We start from the raw sequence: 24,276 nt of genomic DNA on the forward strand, positions 1-24,276 counted from the left end.
GCAAAGTCCAGTCCCTTCTTTCGATATTCTGTTCATTCATATACGATTTCGTCCTACGCACTCTTTCATTGTACCCACTATCTGCGAAACGTTTGAGGAGGTACCTTCACTCCAGTCTCATTTAGAAGCACACTCGCTAATTTGGATGCACTAGGTGTAGGATCCTTCTTTTGTTCTCGTATTAGAGTCCACTTGTCACGTGCGTCCAACTTGTTTCGTTGGCCCTTCTGAGGTACAGAGTCTATACGGTCCTCGTTCTTGAACTGTCTGACGACATCTGCCAGAGTATTCTCACTCACGTTGTGCAGAACAGCAGTTTGTCTACATGATTTACCCTTCGCCTTATGAAAAATGACAGGTTGTCGTATATCAAACCTGAATTAGTTTTGCATGACATTGTACCACCTGCACGGTCGACCGCTCTTGTAAACCAATGCTGCCTTCTGACTCAGAGTATAACTTTCGTGAACGATCAAAACAAGTGTTACACTGTCAACCGTCTGAGTACAACGCTAACGTGAAAATCGAACAATGTTATTTAACAACTGTTGCAAATCGTGTAAAAGAAGTTCATACTGTTATTTATTGGACATCTTCCGTAATATATTTTTCATTTTTTGTTGAGAATCAAGTTATTATGGTACAGAGTAAAGCTCGTGGTGTCCGAGTATTTGCGTTCCTCACTGTGAAAACTCTCTCATTTGTTGGTCTTCTGTGAATAACTCTAAATTTATTAGGTTGCAGCTCTTTAAGCTACTGATTAAATAACCTTTCGTATCTTCTTGTAATTTATTGTTTAAAGAAAGGAATAGCCACTGATAAAAGTCGCTGCACAACAGAAACACAGTGTAACAAACCTAATTTTCTTTAAGTTGTTATAACTTCCATGGTAACAGAAATTTAAAAATTCTGTTGTGATATCATCTGGACTACCTGCCTTTTTATTATTATTATTATTGTTACTTTTATTAGCGAATGTCCCTAATGGAGCACGATAAGCGTAGACCCGTAAAAGAGGGAATCCCTCCTGCGTGTGGAACATGTCAGATAAACACATTACAAAAATGTAATTAGAAAAACTTGAGTTTCATTAATTTTAATGATCCTCAACAATAAACGGCAACGGCCTTGCCGCAGTGGATACATCGGTTCCCGTCAGATCACCGAAGTTAAGCGCTGTCGGGCGTGGCCGGCACTTGCATGGGTGACCATCCGGGCCGCCATGCGCTGTTGCCATTTGCCGGCCGTGATGGCCGAGCGGTTCTAGGCGCTTCAGTCCGGAACCGCGCGACTGCTACGGTCGCAGGTTCGAATCCTGCTTCGGGTATGGATGTGTGTGATGTCCTTAGGTTAGTTAGGTTTCAGTAGTTCCAAGTTCTAGGGGACTGATGACCTCAGATGTTAAGTCCCATAGTGCTCAGAGCCATTTGAACCATTTTGTTGCCATTTTTCGGGGTGCACTCCGCCTCGTGATGCCAATTGAGGAGCTACTCGACCGAATAGTAGCGGCTCCAGTCAAAGAAAACCATCGTAACGACCGGGAGAGCGGTGTGCTGACCACACGCCCCTCCTATCCGCATCCTCATCTGAGGATGATACGGCGGTCGGATGGTCCCGGTGGGCCACATGTGGCCTGATGATGGAGTACTTTCCCAATAATAAACAGTAAAATTATATATATGAATTAAATTTAAACTTCTAATATTTACAGGTTTAATACTTATATATGCTTTCATTAAACCCATCATTCAGACATTTGCTAGTTTCTTGGCTATTACAACCAAGTATTGTCAACTTAATAAAAAGAAAAGTACAAGTTTATTGTTAGATAAAAATGACAAAATAATTCCTGATGTTAAAGGTAAACTGGACAGGTGGACAGAATATGTCAAAGAACTATTTGAAGATACAAGAAAAGATCAAAAATTTTATGATAACATGATCGGAGAACGAGGACCAAGCATATCGAAAGAAGAAATATTACATGTTATCAACAAATCAAAGACAGGAAAAGCCCCTGGACCGGATAAGATACCAAATGACATCCTGAAACTCATAGGAATAGACCATATAGATATATTTGTACAATTGTTTAATGATATTTATAATTCGGGAATTATTCCTAGGGATTGGTTGCCATCTACCTTTGTTACATTACCCAAAAAGGCTAATGCCAAAACGTGTAATGATCACCGTACAATAAGCTTAATGAGTCACACCTTAAAGATATTTCTAAAAGTTATACACCAACGAATATACAAAAAAGTAGAAGAAGGTATAAGTGAAACACAATTCGGTTTTAGAAGTTCCCTCGGTACAAGAGAAGCATTGTTTGCTTTTAACATATTAGCGCAACGATGTATGGAGGTTAACCAGCCACTATATGTGTGCTTCCTGGATTATAATAAAGCATTTGACAAAGTTCGTCATGATCATCTCATAGAATTGTTAGAAAAGAAAACACTTGATAAGAATGACATCCGCATTACATATAACCTCTACTACAATCAAACCGCAACCGTGAAGGTAGAAAATGAGTTATCGAATGATATAGAAATAAAGAGGGGTGTGAGACAAGGTTGCGTTCTCTTACCCTTATTGTTTAATATGTATTCAGAAGACATAATCCAGGCAGCTCTATCAGATGAAATAGCTGGCATTAAAGTGAATGGGCTAAACATTAACAATGTTAGGTTTGCTGATGACACTGCACTTCTAGCTGGAAACCTCAAAGATCTACAATTACTTCTTGACAAAGTCGCAGAAAAAAGTGAAGAATTTGGCTTGACTCTTAACGTAAGCAAGACTAAGTTCATGGTGATATCTAAAACACACCAACAAGAAAATCTTACAATCAATAGGGAAAGAGTCGATCAAGTACGTAAATTTAAATATCTCGGAACAATTGTAAATGAGGAGATTGAAAGCTCAGAAGAAATTAAATCGAGAATAGGACAGGCCAGAAGTATCTTTAATAAGATGAAAAATGCATTCTGTTCGAGAGACATCTGTTTAAACACAAAAATGAGGTTGCTAAGATGCTATGTATTCTCAAAATTATTATACGGAATGGAAGCGTGGACATTGAAAAAGAAGGACATGAACAGTTTAGAAGCTTTTGAAATGTGGGCATATAGAAGAATACTTAGAATTAGTTGGGTGTCGAGGATTACTAATCAAGATGTCCTAAGAAGAATGGGAAAGGAAAAAGAATTAATTAAAATTATTAAAGTAAGGAAGCTACAATATTTAGGCCATGTTATTAGGGGAGTAAATTACAAAATATTGCAAATAATACTAGAAGGGAAAATTTGTGGGAAGAGAACGAGGGGTAGAAGACGGACATCCTGGATTGACAATTTAAAAAATTGGTACAACTGTTCAACGTCAGAACTCCTTAGATCAGCCAAATCAAGATCAGAAATTGCCATGATGACAGCCAACCTTCTTAGAGGAGACGGCACATGAAGAAGAAGATTGTGAAAAGTTAAAGTAAATTACTCATTTCAGTGATCCTCAGTTACGAACAGCCAGATTATGTACAAGATTTAAAATTAAACTTCCACTACTTACAGACTTAATGCTTACATCTGCTCTCCATACATCCATCCTTCACACAGTAGGTAGTTACTTGGCTGTTACAACCAAGTATTGGCAAAAATTAAAGTATAATAAATTTTCATTAAAATGGTCTACTGCACTTGTTGAGAAACTCATGGATGGAATAGGAGGAGTTGGCCACCAAAAATTTTTTTAAATTATGTTTAAATTGTGCCTTGTTTGAAACTAAACTCTTAATGGTTGCTGATAACTTATTGAAATTATGCATTGTTGAAGACTGGGATCCTTTCTGGGCAAGAGTAAGTGATTTTAAATCTTTACGTATATTGTTCTCATTCCTAGTATTGATACTGTGTACTAAGCAGTTAGTTGGTTTTGACGTGATGTTCTTGGATTTACACTACTCATTACTCTTATTATACGCTTCTGTACTCTAAAAATTTTTTCTCTGTTTGTGGAGTTACCCCAAAATATGATACCATATGATATAATGGAGTGAAAATAAGCAAAATATGCCATATGTCTGACATTCGCATTGCAAACACAGACTTGTTTAGGCACTTCAGCAGTTTGTTAGTATGTTGCCCCCAACTGAATTTATTATCAAGTTGTAATCCCAAGAATTTTATACTCTTAACTTCTCCTATTTCCATGTCATCATATTTTATACACACACCAGAAGGAAATCTCTTGGAAGTTCTGTACTGCGTATACTGGGTCTTTTCAGAGTTTAATGACAGTGAATTGGCTATGAACCACTTATTAATGTCCTTTCTAAATTTATATTTGATTTACTAGTTGTTGCAATGTTTGTATCATCTGCAAATAAGACAAACTTGGCATGTGGTAATGTAACAGATGACAGGTCATTAACATACACAAGAAACAGTAGTGGACCTAGTATGGAACCTTGGGAACACCATATGTAATTTCTTCCCAGTCAGATGATGTCTGATTGCCTACTGCTAAAGTGTTACGTAATGACACCCTTAGTTTTCAATTAGTAAGATATGACTGAAACCACTTTGCAGCATTAGCAGTGACGCCATAATATTATAATTTACTTAAAAGAGTGCTGTGATTCAGACAGTCAAACGCCTTTGACAGATCACAGAACATGCCAGTTGTCTCTAATTTGTTGTCCAATGAATTAAGGACATTTTTGCTGTAAGTGTAAATAGCTTTCTCAATACCAGAACCCTTAAGAAACCGAAACTGTGACTTTGACAGTATGTTATTTTCACTAAGGTGCTTAAGTAGACGCTTGAACATAACCTTTTCAAAGATTTTTGAAAAATCTGGCAAAAGCGAGATCGGTCGGTAATTTGATGGCATTTCTTTGTCCCCTTTCTTGTGGAGAGGTATAACTTCAACATATTTAAGCCAGTCCGGGAATGTTCCTGTGACAAGTGATTGATTATACAAAGAACTTAAGATATGACTAAGCTCACATGAACACTCTTTTATTAAATTTGTTGATATGTTATCATAACCACTAGAATGCTTCGATTTCAAGGACTTTATGATGGATTCTATTTATTTGGGTGAAGTAAGTGTCAACTCTATTTCACTGAAGTTGCTTGTGTGCACTGGTCTCAGATATTCCATTGCATTATTTACTAAACCTGACAACCTCATGCTATCAGTAACAGAGACAAAATACTTCTTCAAATGGTTTGCAACACAACAAGCGTTTGTTACCAGGGTTTTTTTTTATTTTTAGAGCTATTTGTTGCTCCTCATTTCTGGTCCTACCTGTCTCTGACTTAACTATATCGCATATTGCTTTTATTTTATTGCTGAATGTATTTATCTTCTTCTCATAATGCAGGTGTTTAGATTTCTGGATAACCACCTTCAATATTTTGCAGTAATTTTTGTAATGAGCTATAATGCAAGTATCAAAGGTGTCACTATGTATCAGATAGAGTTTCCTTTTTTTCTCACATGATATCTTTAACCCTTGTGTGATCCATGGCTTCTTATTAGACTTCTGCTTAATTTGAGTTATCTTCAGGGGAAAACAATTTTCAAATAAGATGCTAACTTTATTAATGAATGTTTTGTATTTTCTATTTGTGTCTTGAATGCTGTAAACATCCATCCAATTAATTTCTTTGAGCAATCTCCTAAATTTTTCACTTTTTGACTGTTTTATTGGCCTTCTGTACACAGTTGTGATAGATGTTTTACCCTGACAATTTTCAAAATTTAATGTTAGTTGTTGCATGTCATGGTCAGATAGTCCATTTACTACTGGTTTTGTAATGTGGCTTAGTTGCCTAGAATTGTCTATAAATATATTATCAATAGCACTCTTAGAACATTTGTATACCCTATTTGGGAAATTTACAGTAGAAATTAAATTGAATGACGATGTAACTGATTTCAGTAACTGTTAACTGACAGTGCTTTTCAGGACATCTATATTAAAATCACTAGCAACCACTAGTTCTTTGTTTTTTAATTTTAGATGAGATAACAGATCTTCTAGACTGTTTATAAACAGGTTGAAATTTGCTGAAGGTGCTCTGTATATGGCTACTATTATAAAGGACCTATTATGAAATTCTATCTCTGTTGCACTTGGTTCTAAGTGCTGCTCCAAGCAAAATTTATTAATGTCAATATTCTTAAATTAAAACTGTTTTTAACAAATGTGGCAACTCTTCCTTTCTCCATCTTTTGTCTACAGAAGTAGGAGGCTAACTTAAATTCTGTAAACTTTAACATATCTATACCAGTGGTCACATGATGATCAGAGAGGCAGATTATATCAACTGGGTTTGATGGCTCTAATTCATCAATGCACATAAGTAGTTCATTAATTTTACATCTAAGCCCTCGAATATTTTGATGCACTAAATATAGTTGGCATTTCACATTTGCCGAGATGAAATCTGGTGGAAATAAAATTTCTGCTGACTACTGTAAATTTTTAACCAACAGCTGTGTTCGCTGATCCAATGTTCCAGGATTATGCTGTTGATTTCTTTATAAAACTGAAGGTTTGTTTCAATCTTTACTTCTCTCAGAACTTAACTTCGTTCTGTCCTACCTATCCTAAAAAAGGTGCTGCTCAAACACCTATGACCACTGTTATATTACTACTCAAGGCAGTGCCTCCCCTCCTTACATTTCCTGCTATTAGCCCAGCCAGTTTACCCTTCCATTTCCTGTTGAGGTGTAGGCCATGTCTAGTATAATCCCACCTACTGAGAGAATGAACAGGAACCAAACCAATATGTGACCCCGCACACGAACCAAGCAGCCGTTCCAACCCCAAATTAACTCTCCTGACAGAAGAGTTTAAATGAGGTCGGTCATGGCGTCTCAGAATAGCCACAAACTCAACACCGCTATGTCTCGTTGCTGATGTAATCTTTGCTAGGTCACACTCTATATTGTACCCAGGATCTCTGTCAATGCTATTGCCCAGCCCACCCAGAATAACCACGGTGTCTTCCTTGATAAAATATTTACAGAGTGAACCTAAGTCCTCTGTCACCTGACCCAGACCAGGGCTTGGTTAGAATGAAATTGTGAACTGGTATTCTGATCCTAACTGGTCCTGCAAAAGTTGGCCTACACCTCTGGCATGTGAACTACCTAACAACAAAACTTTCTTTCTCTTTGGTAACTTCCCTACATTCTTATTCAATTTTCTACTGAAAGTTTGTTGTGCCCTCTCTACACCTAGGCTCATCAGCTTCTAACTGAAGCAACAGGTCACATTCACCACAAAGCAGCCTGACAAAGTTCTAGGTCTGTTACTCCTGTTACCTGTTGCCACTTCCCACCTCTCTTTACCCTTCTCGCTCCTTAACCTGTTCAGATCTTCCCTAGCCTGCTCTAACTGTGCCTGAAGGGCGGCAATTTTCCCTCCTGTTCCACTATTTTCCTATCTTTACTGCATATCCTACCGAACCACTGATGAGTCTCATCCACTTCCCCATTTCCCACGCCGCTACAGTCACCACAATGGAAGAAACTACTGCACCCATCACACCAAACCCCGGAGCTAACAATTCTACGGCACGTCAGGCACTTTTCACTCATGGTAAAAATATTACTTTAGCGAGAATAAGTTAAATTAAATTACAGAAAAAACAAGTAAACACGTTTACGAAAGATTAGGTCTAGTCTCAATCGTATGTAAACAATCTTACTTTATGACAATAAGTTAGATTACCGAAAAGAAGAAGAAAAACACGTTTACAAAAATTAGGCCTAACCGCAACTGTAAGTAGAATACTTCTTCATTTTCTCCCCGAATGCCTTCTTTCGTTCTTCGACACACTTTGGTCGTTATGGTTTTGGTTCCCTCTCTGGAGTAAACTTCCACTTGTCAATTTTGCTTCTGAATGCATCCCTGTCTGATGTGTTTGTTAGATCACTTTTGGCTTTTGTCAAATCCTTCTTAACTTCAGTTCCCCAGGCTACTGATGCTTCAAGTTATGTCACATAGTCCATTACATCACACAGTCCATTAGACATTAAGTTAGTCTGTTTCCACGTAAAATGTTAAGGTCCATAGAACTTAATTCGTCACTCTATGATGTCAGTTTCGATGTTTGATACTTTTCCTGATGTCTCGATGGTTTGCAGTCTGTATCCATCTTGCGTATATCGTGGTCCCAGAATTGTTCTAATAATCTTTCTCTCTACTTTCTTAATTTCTTGTATATCTAGGTTTCGATTCAGTGAGAGTGTTCCATCCGCATATGTGACTGTCGGTTTGATTACCGTGTTATAGTGTCTGATTTTAGTGCTTCTTGACAGGCATTTTTGTTATACAAATTTGGACGCTTTCTTGATTCTCTGCAATCTGTTTTTGTGCTATTTTTTCAAGTTCAGTTGGTTCAATAATTTCACCGAGATATTTAAAGTGTTTGACTCGGTTGATTTCACCACAATTTGTTTAAAGTTTAGGAATATCTAACTTGGAACAAATGAATTCGGGAGATTTGCAAGCCATCCTTCTCTGCACATTCGTTGATTGTCTCGATTTGTTTTACTGCTATTTCTTCACTGTCATTTAGAATCGCTAAGTCATCTGCAAACGTTAAATATAGACGGCCAATTTTCCTTGACCTCTTCCTACTTCAAATTGGCTTCCAAACGTTTTGTTTTCTTAGTTCTATGTCCCATTCTGTCATTACTATATCTGAAGCTATGTTGAGTGTTGGTGGCGAGACTCCATATCCTTGTCTTACTCTTGTTTTAACTAAGAATGGTTACGAAATTACATCTATTAATTTAATTTTTTTATTTTGTTTCTGCCAGTGTTTGTTCGATCAATTTCGCGTTTTGGCATCTAGTCCGCGCTCTTCTAGAACACTGCACAGAGATTGTCTATCTGAAGAATTGTAAACTTTTTTGAAAAATTAAAGAATGTGCAGGCTATTGCTTTCGACTTGATTTCTTTAATTTTTAAAACAGTTTTAAGATTAAAGATGTACTATTCTTAATGTCTCTGTTTTTCTTAGTATAACTGTTTTTTGATTGCACTGGTTTCCATTAGTCAAGAAGAATCACGAAAAAGTGATTACTCGAACAGCTGTAAATACTTCACATATCCTGCAGACGGTCAAAATGTTGTGACATATTACTTTGTGCTAATGCCTAGTTATTTAAAACGATGCAACAGACTCCAGAAGTATCGCATCTAACCTTGGGTTCTGTCTCATTGTTACAGACCTTATCTTTCATTTATCGACACATTAAATGAAATCACCGTTGTAGTGGCCGCAGGAAAAACATATCTTATTTGGTGCAATGTTTTGGCGCGTTTCCTTAGTATAAATAAAATCAAACATAAATCGAAGGAGCGCGAGATAGTCCTCGGGCATTCTTGGCAGAAACATTGGTTGCAAATTGGAGCCATAGTACGTAAACAACATTAAACCACCCCTGTCTGACACGGAGACTGGATCCCCACCAGTGAGTCAAGAGTCCTGCATTGTAACTGGCCTGAAAGACATCGGAATGACATCATTACAGCCAAACTGGTTGCCCCAACTGCCTCCTGTTTGTAAGGCACACCGCTTATCATCAAATTGTAACACAATGAAGGTGGCATCCAACAAGTGTCAAACTGACATGTTATATAGTACTCGCTTGGGTATGTTGGCTGATTGTGAGAAGATCGATGTATCCTCATGCAAGGAGGAGATGCATCTACCAGAGTGTGTTATAATTCGTTCACCCCAGCTGGTAGCCTATTGAGGCTGATTTATTGCCCTATAGTATTGCTCTTGATTTGGTTGGGATCCCATCACTGGTATGCGAGCATGGAATCGGTGGATTCTTTGATGGCCATACTGAAGGCCATGCAGGATCTTAATGAGCTACACAATGAGCGCCAGACAGGACAGGCATATACATCGTCCCGCCATGCAGGATCGTAAAGGCACATCTCTTAGTTCAATCAGGAACTGTGTTTGTTTGCAGGGCGACAAGTATGCACACAGACATTGTAACTACGCCTGTACCACCAAATTCACAGTACAGCGATCATCGTTGCAGGTTCTGTCTAGGTATCACCGGCGAGATGTTTACCGAGTGTGGTGCGCCCACCATTTAGTAAGTTAGTAGTAATTGTTGGGTTGGGGTTGTTTTGGGGAAGGAGACCAGACAGCGAGGTCAACGGTCTCATCAGATTAGGGAAGGATGGGAAAGGAAATCGGCCGTGCCCTTTGAAAGGAACCATCCCTGAATTTGCCTGGAGCGATTTAGGGAAATCACGGAAAACCTAAATCAGGTTGGCCGGACGCGGGATTGAACCGTGGTCGTCCTGAATGCGAGTCCAGTGTTTAACCACTGCACCACCTCGCTCGGTACCCACGATTTAATAACAGGCACAAGGGTGGCACCATGTCATCTTTCCAAACGAGTTTCATTTCTGCGCACAGACGTATGTGGAGGTTCCGAGAAGAAAAAATGTTGCCAGATTGTATTTCTCACGGTCACATGGGCCCAGCACCTATTGTGATGATATGGGGTACCACCTCTGTAATTTGGACATCAGATGTTACATTTCTGCCATGTTAATGCCAGTGGCTGTACCCTATTTCTGAAGAGTCCTTCGTACTATCTACCGACAAGCCTGTGCTGTCCTCATCTACCTCGACACACGGCATGTTTAACGATTGCACTGGCCAGCACATTACACATGTGTCTCACCTGCTGGAAACATCTCAAAACGTTCAGCCAAGAGATTGGCGCACCACCACTTGGCAGCCACTACAATTTGTAATCCCTGGTATACTCGTAGATTTGAAGCAGCATGGAATGACATACCAGTGTCTGCCACTCAGGCTCACTTCCACTCGATGCTCAGGCGAGATAGCACTGTCGTTCCTGCCTGAGATGATACCCTGTATACCCTCAAATCATCTTCAAAATTTAATCATATGTTGCTCCTACCACAGCATATATGCGTATCAAGTAAAATTACGTTAGTTTCAATGCATCCTTTCACAGGCCAACTGTGTATTCTGCAGTGTTACGGCTGTCCACACTTGTGGAAACCATTGTAAACGAATGCCGGAAGGCAAGTGTTCGGAGCACTGTAGTCTCATCAAGTTTCTACTCGTTGCAGCATGCCCGACTCCAGAGCCGTGCCCCACGACGGTGGAGCCCACGCCGTGTCCTGAACCGGAACCCTGCCCCACCACACTGCCTCCGGAGCCATGCCCCACCACGGTGGAGCCCACGCCGTGTCCTGAACCGGAACCCTGCCCCACCACACCGCCTCCAGAGCCATGCCCCACCACGGTGGAGCCCACGCCGTGTCCTGAACCGGAACCCTGCTCGACAGCAGCGCCGAGCTCCACCGCTGAACAGTGCCCGGTGTGCCCGGAATGCTCCTCGACAGCTGAGCCTACAACCTGCCCTACCAGCTGTCCCACGAATCCTTCGTGGCCCACGACGCCGTACCCAGTGTGCAGTTCTTCGAGTATCACGGATCCGTGTATCTGTGAAGCTCCTTCACAGTGCACGTCGGCCGAGACCACCTCTCCTGGTACAGTATTGCTCGCACCCTCCGCCACATGTGTCCCCACACACTAACACTACACACTTTCCAGATTATACACAGAGGATTCTTGAACACAGGACGTGATCGAGTGCATATTGCACTCTTCTTCTGGTTCTCTAGACATTTTAGTACAAAGTATTTTACACAGGAATGGTCAGTTCCCATATTACAAGAAAACTGACACACATTTTAACTCTTACTCTGACGAGAGCAGTGGTCATAAGCTCTTCATCTTCATCATGCGAAAAATATCAAGGTGTGACCAAGAAATACGTTGATGCTTTAGTTCTTTTCCACATATTCACCATTCAATGCAATACATTTGTCACAGGTTGCAGATATCTGCATTTTGTCTGTTCAGGAAATATTCCAGCTTGAAAATAACCTCGTCCTTAGCCTGGGAAGAAGTGACTGGGTGTCATGTCAAGGGAATGCAGAGCATTGAAGCAGCGGTTTGCAGAAGCAGCAGAATGAGTTGGTTCAGTGTTGTGTAGAGGAACCCTGCAGGTGGCAGCATTGGTCATTATCAAAATGTCGTGCGAGCTGTTGATCCACGACTGATTTTCCATCTTCTCCACTATCGCCCCAAATGTGATACTCAACACTTGGAGCACCAGGACATCTATTTCTGCTGTGATTCCCAATTCTTCGCAGAGAAATCGTCTCCTTCTCCGTTCTTAGACACTCAGATGTGTTTCAATACACTGGAGGCGTCTGCGCCATCCAAACATTCTGTCATATGATATGCATTGTAGCCGTGCACTTCCATCAATTCAGCGCGGATTGTTGCGGCGTTGTTCCTCCTCAAATTCGAAAAACTAGCCACAGCCCGAGATTCTACATTATCAATGAGCTGCATTATTCTTTTTTTCCTCCTCTAGTGGCGTGTTATGGTACAGAGGCGTGGGGATTTCAATGTGTACCCCTACTTCAGTCATCTACCTGCGAACAAACGAAACCTTAAACATGTAACTACATTTTTTTTTCAAAGATAATTAAAGTTTTGTGACTACCACCTCTCCTTCAGGTGTCCCTTACATAGTCAATCACAAAATCTCTTTGTTATGCCTAACACTGCGTGCATTCCATAAAATGTAGTGCACAGTACGTTCTGATGCACTCGCTGATAGACCCAATCCATGGGCAATCTGGTCATTCTGCAACCGTCTAAGGATCTTGTGTAGGCCAACAAGAAAAACTGTAGAGGAGTTAATTTCAGATACGTCCGACCGAGCATGCGGCTCACCTCAACCTGTAAATCTTCCCCTGAATCGCGGTAGTAAAATGTACTTGCGTGCCACTGTGCAACAAACACGTTTCTTCACGAGCTCACACTGGCAAAACGTCAACAAGTCTGCCAGTACATACTGCAAGAAAATTAAGTACCATTGCCCTGTTAAGTGGAGAGTTAAGCTAAACAGTCCAGTTGTGCCACAATCGACAATACCACCCCGTACATTGACGCCGAAACTGTGCCGAACTCCACTGAAATGTGTGATGTGACACTTTAGTTGAGATCAGATTTGTCTATTTCGAACGTTCAAACTTTGATATTTACAGGAGTTTAAACAGGATTTTGTTTTTGTTGTGATATGAAAACAAAGCATTTCCCATGTCCACACGCGAAATTTCATCTGCTGATTCGTTTCCCACACATCTAGATATGTAAAAACAGGGACTGCACAATACTGAAATAAGCTAATCAAGTCTGAGGAACACAATTTCCCACTTGTCAGAAGCACAATACTAGATCTACAATGTTTTTAGTAGATCTTAAACAGTTAGTCATTGAATCTCCATTCATTGTACAGTACATCGACAAATACAAATACACCTTGTAAGACATACTGCCGTAATATGATGTTGCTTACCACTTAATATAACCATCTACGCCCTTAATATACAGTGACGGAGGAAAAAACTCACATCAAAAAGTAATTATGTCAAGTAATGATATTTCGAAAATACGTTTGTCTGGGTAACATATTTAAGTGATCAACATTGTTAGATCACAGGTTAATATAAGCGCCAGATAAGACATTGGAAATGTGAAATGCTGGTACATTGATAACCACCGTAACCGCCAGTACGTTTAATGCAAGCATGCAAACGCGCATGCGTTGTTTTGTAAAGGTACCGAATTTACGTTTGTGGGATGGGGGATGGAGTGGTAGAGCACTTGCCCGCGAAAGGCAAAAGTCCCGATTTCGAGTCTCGGTCCGGCACACAGTTTTGATCTGCTAGGAAATTTCATATCAGCGCACATTCCACTGCAGAGTGAAAGTCTCATTCTGGAAACTTTGAGAATGATTGCATAAACGAAAGACAACACCATTAGAAGAATTTGCCGAGGGGAGCAAAGTGTTTACCTGTAACTCATCCTCAGAGCATGAAATAAATTGAAAAGTGATTTGATAATGTCCAGTTGGTACTAAAACTGAAACATTGTATTTATCAAACGATAAGGAAGTAAAGGAGAAAATGAGGGTCTTAAACCATTTTACAATTACAAATAATCATAATAACTGAAGATGAAGGAAAAGCTATCCAAAAGAGTTTACTCAACTATTTACAGAATATTTGCAAACTAAGACAGGGGATTTTCTGCAAGTCGTGGATGAAATTACAGAACGGATCGGTAAGTGTGGATTACCTATCTCCCTTGGATTTACAAAGATGGAGAAAGCTTTTGCATCTTTTTTGACGAAATCTGTATTAGTATTCCGTTAAACAGAAGACAGCGATTCATCCTATTATAGCATACTGTCATTCATATACACCAATTATACAGATTCTAAACTCCTGGAAATGGAAAAAAGAACACATTGACGCCGGTGTGTCAGACCCACCATACTTGCTCCGGACACTGCGAGAGGGCTGTACAAGCAATGATCACACGCACGGCACAGCGGACACACCAGGAACCGCGGTGTTGGCCGTCGAATGGCGCTAGCTGCGCAGCATTTGTGCACCGCCGCCGTCAGTGTCAGCCAGTTTGCCGTGGCATACGGAGCTCCATCGCAGTCTTTAACACTGGTAGCATGCCGCGACAGCGTGGACGTGAACCGTATGTGCAGTTGACGGACTTTGAGCGAGGGCGTATAGTGGGCATGCGGGAGGCCGGGTGCACGCACCGCCGAATTGCTCAACACGTGGGGCGTGAGGTCTCCACAGTACATCGATGTTGTCGCCAGTGGTCGGCGGAAGGTGCACGTGCCCGTCGACCTGGGACCGGACCGCAGCGACGCAAGGATGCACGCCAAGACCGTAGGATCCTACGCAGTGCCGTAGGGGACCGCACCGCCACTTCCCAGCAAATTAGGGACACTGTTGCTCCTGGGGTATCGGCGAGGACCATTCGCAACCGTCTCCATGAAGCTGGGCTACGGTCCCGCACACCGTTAGGCCGTCTTCCGCTCACGCCCCAACATCGTGCAGCCCGCCTCCAGTGGTGTCGCGACAGGCGTGAATGGAGGGACGAATGGAGACGTGTCGTCTTCAGCGATGAGAGTCGCTTCTGCCTTGGTGCCAATGATGGTCGTATGCGTGTTTGGCGCCGTGCAGGTGAGCGCCACAATCAGGACTGCATACGACCGAGGCACACAGGGCCAACACCCGGCATCATGGTGTGGGGAGCGATCTCCTACACTGGCCGTACACCACTGGTGATCGTCGAGGGGACACTGAATAGTGCACGGTACATCCAAACCGTCATCGAACCCATCGTTCTACCATTCCTAGACCGGCAAGGGAACTTGCTGTTCCAACAGGACAATGCACGCCCGCATGTATCCCGTGCCACCCAACGTGCTCTAGAAGGTGTAAGTCAACTACCCTGGCCAGCAAGATCTCCGGATCTGTCCCCCATTGAGCATGTTTGGGACTGGATGAAGCGTCGTCTCACGCGGTCTGCACGTCCAGCACGAACGCTGGTCCAACTGAGGCGCAAGGTGGAAATGGCATGGCAAGCCGTTCCACAGGACTACATCCAGCATCTCTACGATCGTCTCCATGGGAGAATAGCAGCCTGCATTGCTGCGAAAGGTGGATATACACTGTACTAGTGCAGACATTGTGCATGCTCTGTTGCCTGTGTCTATGTGCCTGTGGTTCTGTCAGTGTGATCATGTGATGTATCTGACCCCAGGAATGTGTCAATAAAGTTTCCCCTTCCTGGGACAATGAATTCACGGTGTTCTTATTTCAATTTCCAGGAGTGTATTATACTTTGTCGGAACACCCTAAACTAAGGATCGAAAGGGGAGGCATGGAACGAGATTCCATATCTCAAAAACTATTCTCAGTAGTTGCAAAGAAAGTTTTCATGTCCTTAAACTGCAAAAATGAAGAATAAATACCTGTCAGTGAAATATATCCAAACCACCTACATTTTGCTGAAATCATTGCGCTATCTGCACCTAATACAGATAAACCAAACCCAACTTGAAAGAAAAAAGCCCTGAAAACCAACTATATTTAGCCTAAAGCAACGTATGATCCACAAATCGAAAAGGAAATAACACAAATTAACAATGAAATTGTAGCACCAGTTGATGAATATTTGTATGTAGGACAGTAACGAGTGGATGGACAAGAGAAGAAATACAGAGCTTTTGATAAAAAGAGTTTACGTGAATAGGTTTCCAGTTAAAATAAAGAACTTTAGGGTTAGTATATACTACCAATTTTGAATTACAGCTACGAAACATCGAAGCCATGAAAATACTCCAGGTTTTTCAGTGCCCAAAGGAGAGATTCTTGCTGGAAATTACTGAAAAACAAACACATCTGTAGGGAAAAAGACTAGTATGAAGGTGATTGCATCAATGAAAATTTAAATTGAGGTGGTATAGCGAGACAGGGACTCCCCTCTCAGTTATTCTTCGTAGCAGTAACGCCCGCGTTCACACAAAAAAATATAACGAAATTTTAAATTATCTGTTAAATAAATTTGAAGTCTGTCAGGTAACTTTAAGAGAGGGGGAAAAACGTGATCGCCTGCTAAGGAAACGAGTAAGAAGTCTATTTATTTAATGGTGGAATAACTAAAAAACCTATAAATTTTGTATGTGGCCAAAATTTACCGCATAGTAATGCTCATCAATACAAGCAAATAAGTCCCCTCGACAGCCCTGAAAGCCGGCCGGTGTGGCCGAGAGGTTCTAGGCGCTTCAGTCTGGAACCGCGCGACCGCTACGGTCGCAGGTTCGAATCCTGCCTCGGGCATGGAGGTGTGTGATGTCCTTAGTTTAGTTAGGTTTAAGTAGTTCTAGGGGACTGATGACCTCAGATTTTAAGTCCCATAGTGTTCAGAGCCATTTGAACAGCTCTGAAATACTGTAACATGATAAGTTCCTATACGTAAGCGAAGTTTATTCAGTACGATACTTCAGAAGTATGGATGTCCAAAGGAACAGACATCCACATCTACATCGATACTTCACAAGCCACCGTACGGTGCGTGGCGGAGAGTATCCTCGCAAATAGAGCGAGAGAAAAATGACCGTCTGTACGCTTCTGTATGAACGCTAATTTCTCGTGTCTTATCTTCGTGGTCCTTACGCGCAATGTATGTCGGTAGCAGTAGAATCGTTCAGCAGTCAGCTTCAAATACCGGTTCTCTAAAATTTCTCCATAGTGTTTCTCGAAAAGAAAGTTGCCTTCCCTCTATAGATTTCCATTTGAGTTCCCGAAGCACCTCTGCTACACTTAGGTGTTGTTGGAATCCACCGGTTGCAAGTACAGCAGCCCACCTCTGAACTGATTCGAGGTCTTCCTTCAGTTCGACCTGGTACGGGTCCCAAACATTCGAGCAGTGCTCAAGAATAGGTCGCACCAGCGACCTATGTGCGGTCTCCTTTCGAAGCCCACCATTCGTCTTCTCACGTGCTCATTCCACTTCATATATCTCTGCAGCGTTACGTCCAGATATTTAAACGACTTGACTGTCAAGCAGGACACTAGTAATTATCCGACAATTACAGGTTTTGATCTCCCTACTCACCCGTATTAACTTACATTTTTCCATATTTAGGGCTAACTGCCTTTCATCACACCAACTGGAAATTTTGTGTAACTCGTATTGTCTCTTCCCACAATCACTCAACTTCGACAGCTTACCGTACGCCACGGCATCATCGGCAGACAACTGCAGATTGCTGCCCACCCTCTCAGCCAAACCATTTATGTATATAGAAACAACAGCGGTCCTTCACACTTCCCTGGGACACTCCTGACGATACCCTTGTCTCTGATGAACACTCGCCGTCGACGACAACATACTGGGGTCTATCTTTTAAGAGGCCTTCGAACCTCTCACATATCCGTGAACTTATTCCACATGCTCGTATCTTCGTTAACAGCCTGCGTAGACTGCAGACATTATGATATACACGAAATGTATTCGCATTAGCGAATGTGGGCAACCGTCAGCTGTAAAATGGAAAGACGAAAATGAAAATTTGTGTCGGACTGGGACTCGAACCAGCATTTCGCCCTTACTGCGAGCCGTCAGTCTATCCGAGTATGACTAACAGCCAGATCCACGTATTACGTATGCAGGCACGTCTGAAGGAAGTTTGCATCGTACTTCTGAACAACAAAGGCACTGCAATAACGTGTTTATCCGCCGGCACTGGACAAATGACCTTCAGTGAAAATGTCTCCCTTGTACGGGAATCTACATAACGAATGACAAAGATAGTTGGTGTCATATGGGAATTTGGATCTGGCAGTAAGTCGTGTTGGGACACCTTACTGGTGAGGCGACCGCTCGCGATACGCAGGAAATCCGGGTTCGAGTCCCGGTTGGCACATCCGCTATGGTCATTCCATTAGACAGCTGATAGTTGTCCATATTCGCAAATGTGAATACATTTCGTGTAATTTTAAGCTTTCCCGCTGTCTAAGCGCTCTACCAGTGAACTACTCTACTGTGAGTGGTCGAATCTATCTGGCTCAACGGCGCTCACTTTGCTGGGCGTCTACTTTTCCAACACGAGTGAAATATTCTACAGCCCACAACACAATGTTCCCAAACATACGAAAGAAAGAGCGAGACCCACAAATACTGTGCTGGTGCCGACTTACAGTGTATTGACTGTAAGTCGGAAGATTGCAGAAGAAGGTAGCGGGAAGGGTAGGAAGCAAACACGGCCCCACATAGACCGCCAAGGGGGGAGGTGCTGCGCGAGGGAAGCAAGCCACGCCAGGCCCGTGCAGTGTTGGGCCAGGCACGGAAGCAAACATTCGCTTTAGTATTGTTCGTAAACAAAACTGAAACCGTCTTACGTATTGATACGTTTAATAAAGATCCTAACTGCAGTAACACATCTGAACTGCAGCTAAGTGACGCAGCAGACAAAAGTAGCTACCCCGCGCGGTCCTGTCGGCTAGCTAATGAGCTAATGTCGGTCGCAACGAAAAACAAAGAACTACCGCCGAAGCTGACCGACTTTTACCGACTTCTACCGATTGTGGACTAGGTAGCGGTCGGCCAACTTAAAGTTGGCACATTGTATGTACACTGATGGAAAAAATTGCAAGAATCACAAACAGTTAATGTAGAGTAATTAAATTTCCGGAATACATTTGTCTAGGTAACATATTTGAATGCTTAATATTCCAAGACCACAGCTTCACGTAAGCGCGAGGTAAGCAATATCAAATGCGAAATGTTGGTACATTAATAACTGGTGTAGCAGCGAGAATGTTGAATGCAGACGTGCATGCATTGTGTTGTACAGGTGCCGGATGTGAGTGTGTGGGATGGAGTTTCATTCCCGTTGCACTCGGTTGGTCACTACAGAGACGGTTAGTGCTCTTTGTGGATGACGCTGCAGCTATCATCGATGATATCCCATATGTGCTCGATTGGAGACCATATTGTATACAGAAGTCTGGGTAGCCCTTGTCTAGGCATTAGACTGCGAATGGTTTGCTGTGGCGATGGCTGTATACTAGCGGACGCTTGTAAACTAAATATAACGTGTAATATTTCAACAATCCCTCGTTACTTGCTGTATCACCGTGCACGAAAGAAAGCATTACACAGAAACTATGTGTGTACTTGTTTGTTTTGTTTCATCAGCCTTCTGACTGATTTGCTGCTGCCCGACACGAATTCCTCTCTTGTGTCTCAAAGTAGCATGCCTTACAGATTTTACCTTCTGCAGCTCCCTCTAATACCAGTGAAGTTATTCCCTAATGTCTGAACATATCCCATTACCCCGTTTCTTCTTCTTGTCATTGCTTTCCAAATGTTCCTTTCCTCGCCCATTCTGCAGAGAACCACCCTGGTCCTTACCTTATCAGTCCAGCTAATTTTCAGTATACTTCTATAACACCAAATCTCAGACGCTTCGATTCTCTTCAGTTCCGGAAGTCTCACAGTCATATCATACAATGATGTGCTCAAATGTACATTCTCAGAAATTCTTCCTAAACTAAGGCCAGCAATGCCTCCCTTTGCCTGTGCTAATGCGCTTTTTACGTCCTCCTTGCTACATCAGTCATGTGTTATTTTGCTTCGAAGGTGAAACTCGTAGAATTCCTTAGCTTCGTCTATTTCGTGGTCCCCAACTTTAATGTTAAAGGTAGCGCTAATTTCATTTCTGCTACTCATCAGTACTTTCGCCTTTCTTCGGTTTACTCTCAGTTCATATTCTGTACTCATCACACTGTTCATTTCATTCAACACGTCTTGTAATTCTTCTTCACTTTTACCTAGGACATCAAAGTCGTCAGTTAATCTTGTCATTAATATCCTTTCACTCCGATATTGCTTTTTCAATGCACAGACCGAACAGCAGGGGCAAATAACTACATTTCCGTCTTACACCCTTTATAATCGAACCACTTTGGTCTTGGTCTTCCATTATTATAGTTCACTCTTGGTTCTTGTCCACATTCTATGGCAAACGTCATTCCCTTTAGCTTACTCCTATTTTATTCAGAGTTTCGAACATCTTGCATCGTCTTTAAACTCCCTAAAGTTTTTTACAGGCCTATGAATGTGTCTAGATTTTTCTTGTCTTGCTTCCATTAGCATTCGCAACGTCACAAATGCCTCTCTGGTGCCTTTACCCTTCCAGAAGCCAATTTTCTTTCCCATTCCTCAGTATATTTTTCTTGTCAGCAACTTGGATGCATGAGCCATTAAGCTGGTTGTGTGATATTTCCAGTGCTTGACTGCATCTGCTGTTTTCGGGATTGTGTGCATGATATTTTTCCGGAAGACTGATGGTATGTCTTATGACTCATAGATTATACACATCCACTGGCATAATTTATTGGCTACTGTTCCGCCAATAACTTACGAAATTCCAAAGGAATGTTACCTACACCTTATGCCCTACTTGATTGCAAGTTTTCCAAGGTCTATTAAACTCTGATACCAAAATTGTATCCCCTATGTCTTTCATAACGATTCCCATTTCTTCCCCAACAAGGTCATCATCCACTTCCCTTCCCTCAAAGAGGCCTTCAATGTACCACTACCTGCTCTCTCCTGTGCGTTTAACAGTGGAATTCCGATTGCACTCTCAGTGGTGACACCTTTGCTTTTAATTTCCCCGAAAGCTGTTTTGACTTTTATATACGTTGAATCTGTGTTCCGACGACGGTTTTCTTTTGATTAATTCACATTTTACCTGTAGGCATTTCGTCTTGGCTTCCCAGAAGTTCCTATTGCTTTAATTCGAAAATGGGTTATTCTTCTGTATTCCCGCATTTCCCTTAACGTTTTCGTTTGCTTTCTTCTCTCGTTGATAAACTGAAATATTCCTTCTGTTACCCAATGTTTCTTCGCAGTTACCTTGCTTGTGCCTATGTGCCTCTGTCCATCTTCTGTGACTGCCCCTTTCAGAGATGTCCATTCCTGTGCAACTGAAGGGCGCTGTAATGCTCCCTGTCACTGTATTTTCTGGCCTCGCAGGCTTGGAGTACTTGCGAACCCTGTCTGGGCGTGTACAACAACTCATACAGATAATTAGACAATATCAGAGTCCAACGTTGCAATTTGTGCGCTGCCTGAGGTGGGAAAGTCTTGGCAAGATTGACAAACACCGATGATCTCTCATCAAATAGAACTCCTGGCCATAAAAATATTCAGCAGGCGTAGTAGTCGTGACTACAGTATCGTCTAAATAGTTTGTGCAGAAGGCACCTTTCCAGTTAACTGTTACAGGAACCATTGAAAAACTGCAGTAACCGAAGCACTTCCAAACGATAGTCGTTGAAACTGCAAAAATCCTAGGGGAACGTTCATCACAAAGCAGGTTGGACTGCTTGTCCAGTGGTAGCTGTAGGTGTGTCCCACACCAATCAGTTTATGCAAAGTATCTGCCCTGTCACAGTCTGACCATCAACTGCTCTGGACGTGGAAGAGGAAAAGAAGCCATGACATTTTGTACGTTTTCTGATGCTTTAAAATCAGCACACAGACGTAAACCACCTGAAGGCTTCGTTACAACTACTAAAGGTTGTGCCCACTACCTTGGAGAAATGAGTTGGATGATCCCATTGTCTTTCCACCCGTGTAATTCTTGCGTAACTTTCTGACGTGTTGGATTGGGGACAGGGCGTGCGCGAAATAGTAGCGGCTGCGCATTTTCTTTCACTTTAATGTGCACTTCACACCATAACCTGGTCCTGATGAAAAGTTCACTCAGATTCAAATGTTTGAAGAACGAGCCAGTAAAACTCAAGTGGGAACTAGAAAAACCGAAAACTGAGGGACTGGCAAAGCGCTATGCTCATGAACCATACAACCTAGCTAAAAATTTTCAACATGGTGGAGTAAATGAAGACTGGGATCAAATTAAATCTGGTATATAAAAAGCTGCAGAAGAGAAAGTTGGAAAAACAAAAGGACGTGGATTACAGCAGATATTATTGAGCTCATAGAAAACAGGAGACTAAGCAAAAATGCAACTGATGAACAAGGAAAAGCTGAATACAGAAAACTAAAGAATTTAGTTAATAGAGAAGCTAGGGACCCAAAAGAAAATTTTCTTGAGGAAATGTGCAAGGAAGTGGAAGAAAATATGCAAAATGGAAGAACTGATTTAGCCTACAGAACAGCAAATCAATTTTTTTTTAAATGTAAAACAACACTCTCAGGCTTAATATAAAACAAAGAGGGGAAAATGCTGTTTGGTGAAGACACGCTGAAGAGATGGAAAGACTACATAGAGGAGTTGTATGCAGGAACACCTCTTTCGGAGGAAGTAATAGGAAGAAAAGAGCAAGTAGACGAAGATGACAAGGGAGATGACATTCTGCAAGAAGAATTTGACGAAGCTCTAAAAGAACAATGGGACAACAAAGCAATGGGTATTGATGACATCCCTGCAGAACTGATAAAGAATGCTGGTGACAACATGAAAACTCTTTCCACTTGCTATGTTTCCAGTTTCGCACCTGGTCATCCGATGCGTCGTGCCTTGAGTTCTGATATCCGTAGCCACCACGGTCGCCTCTGTGAGCGCCATAGCCACAAAAATCACCGTAATGTCTCCTGTCATTATTATTATTCCAGTGTCGTCCATTGTGTCTATTGTTATGGTTTGAATGGGTATCTGTATTGGATTCGTTGTCCCCTGATACTCCACTGTCACCTTCTCCTCCTCCTGTTCCTTGTGAATCGTATAACGTGTCTAATTGCCCTAAGGCTGACTTCATTGCCTCTACGTCATCTCTAGGAATTGCTAACAACTTATCCTGAACGCCTGTCGGTAGTTCACTTACAGGCAGGGACATTATTGCTTCTGTCGTCACTGGTTCACCAAAATACAAGTTCCTCTCATAATAATCTTGAAAAAATTTAAGTTCCGGTCAGGCGCTCTCAAAACTTCTACCTTGATAAAGGCTGTTACGTACTTTATTTTGCTTCCGTCGCGACCAATATTGTTGCAAAAATTCCTTTTAAAATTCAGCAAAGGTTGTACACTTATGTCCTATTCTCATACCCCAGGTACCAGCTTCACCTTCCAATCTTGCTGCAACAAAGCGCACCTTTCTCTGCTCATCCCATAATTCAGGTAACACGCCCTTAAATTGATCTAGGAAATCTCTAGGATGCCATCTTCCATTTGGTTCGAAATTCTTAAAATTCCCTATACCAAGGAAGACCTCATCATTTTGTTGTATACCAATTAAGCTACCTTCGGCAATGCTTCCATCACGTAATGGTGATTTCACTTCGCTCTTCACCTGCTGACCGACCTGCTCCTTAGTCTTTCCTATTTCACTGTTCACCTCTTCTATTCGCCGTGTGTAAGCATCCTGGTTTAGCGCAACAGCTGATACCCTGTGTTTACAGTGCTTCACTTCCTCATCCATTTGTTCGAAATGCTCGTCGCAAACCTCAGCCTTTTTAGTAAGTTCTTCCTTCACCTCTTTGACATCCAATTCTACCCTTTCAAAACGTTTAGCATTACCTACAACGTTCTCTTCAAACCGAACGGTAAGTTCATCTATCCTTTGACTCAGCCAGTTTCCTTAGAGCCTCATTAGTCTTATCGATCTTTTTACTGATTCGTTCGTTTATCTGCTCCACTGATTGCTTGATATCTTCCTTTAATTGTTTGTTATTTTACAATAATAATTTCTGGTTGCCTAGTGATCGCCTGCCGGCCGCGGTGGTCTAGTGGTTCTAGGCGCGCAGTCCGGAA

The 24,276-nt window shown here is 41.9% G+C and overlaps 1 protein-coding gene and 1 pseudogene across 8 annotated transcripts in view; both read left to right on the forward strand.

Annotated features, from left to right (window-relative positions):
• Positions 1–24,276, forward strand: part of LOC124545180 (mucin-5AC-like) — a 349,462-nt gene that overhangs the window by 182,992 nt on the left and 142,194 nt on the right. For 5 of the 8 annotated variants that reach the window (XM_047124022.1, XM_047124023.1, XM_047124024.1 and 2 more), the window contains exon 9: positions 11,165–11,587. The exons of the other annotated variants lie outside the window; for them this stretch is intronic. In XM_047124022.1, coding sequence (XP_046979978.1) covers positions 11,165–11,587 — 423 coding nt within the window. The remainder of the gene's footprint in view (positions 1–11,164; positions 11,588–24,276) is intronic. 8 annotated transcript variants of the gene reach the window in all.
• On the forward strand, positions 1,119–1,236 carry LOC124546090 (annotated as a pseudogene).

Source organism: Schistocerca americana, chromosome 8 (assembly GCF_021461395.2).
Source record: "Schistocerca americana isolate TAMUIC-IGC-003095 chromosome 8, iqSchAmer2.1, whole genome shotgun sequence".
In the NCBI taxonomy this organism is placed as follows: Eukaryota; Metazoa; Arthropoda; class Insecta; order Orthoptera; family Acrididae; genus Schistocerca; species Schistocerca americana.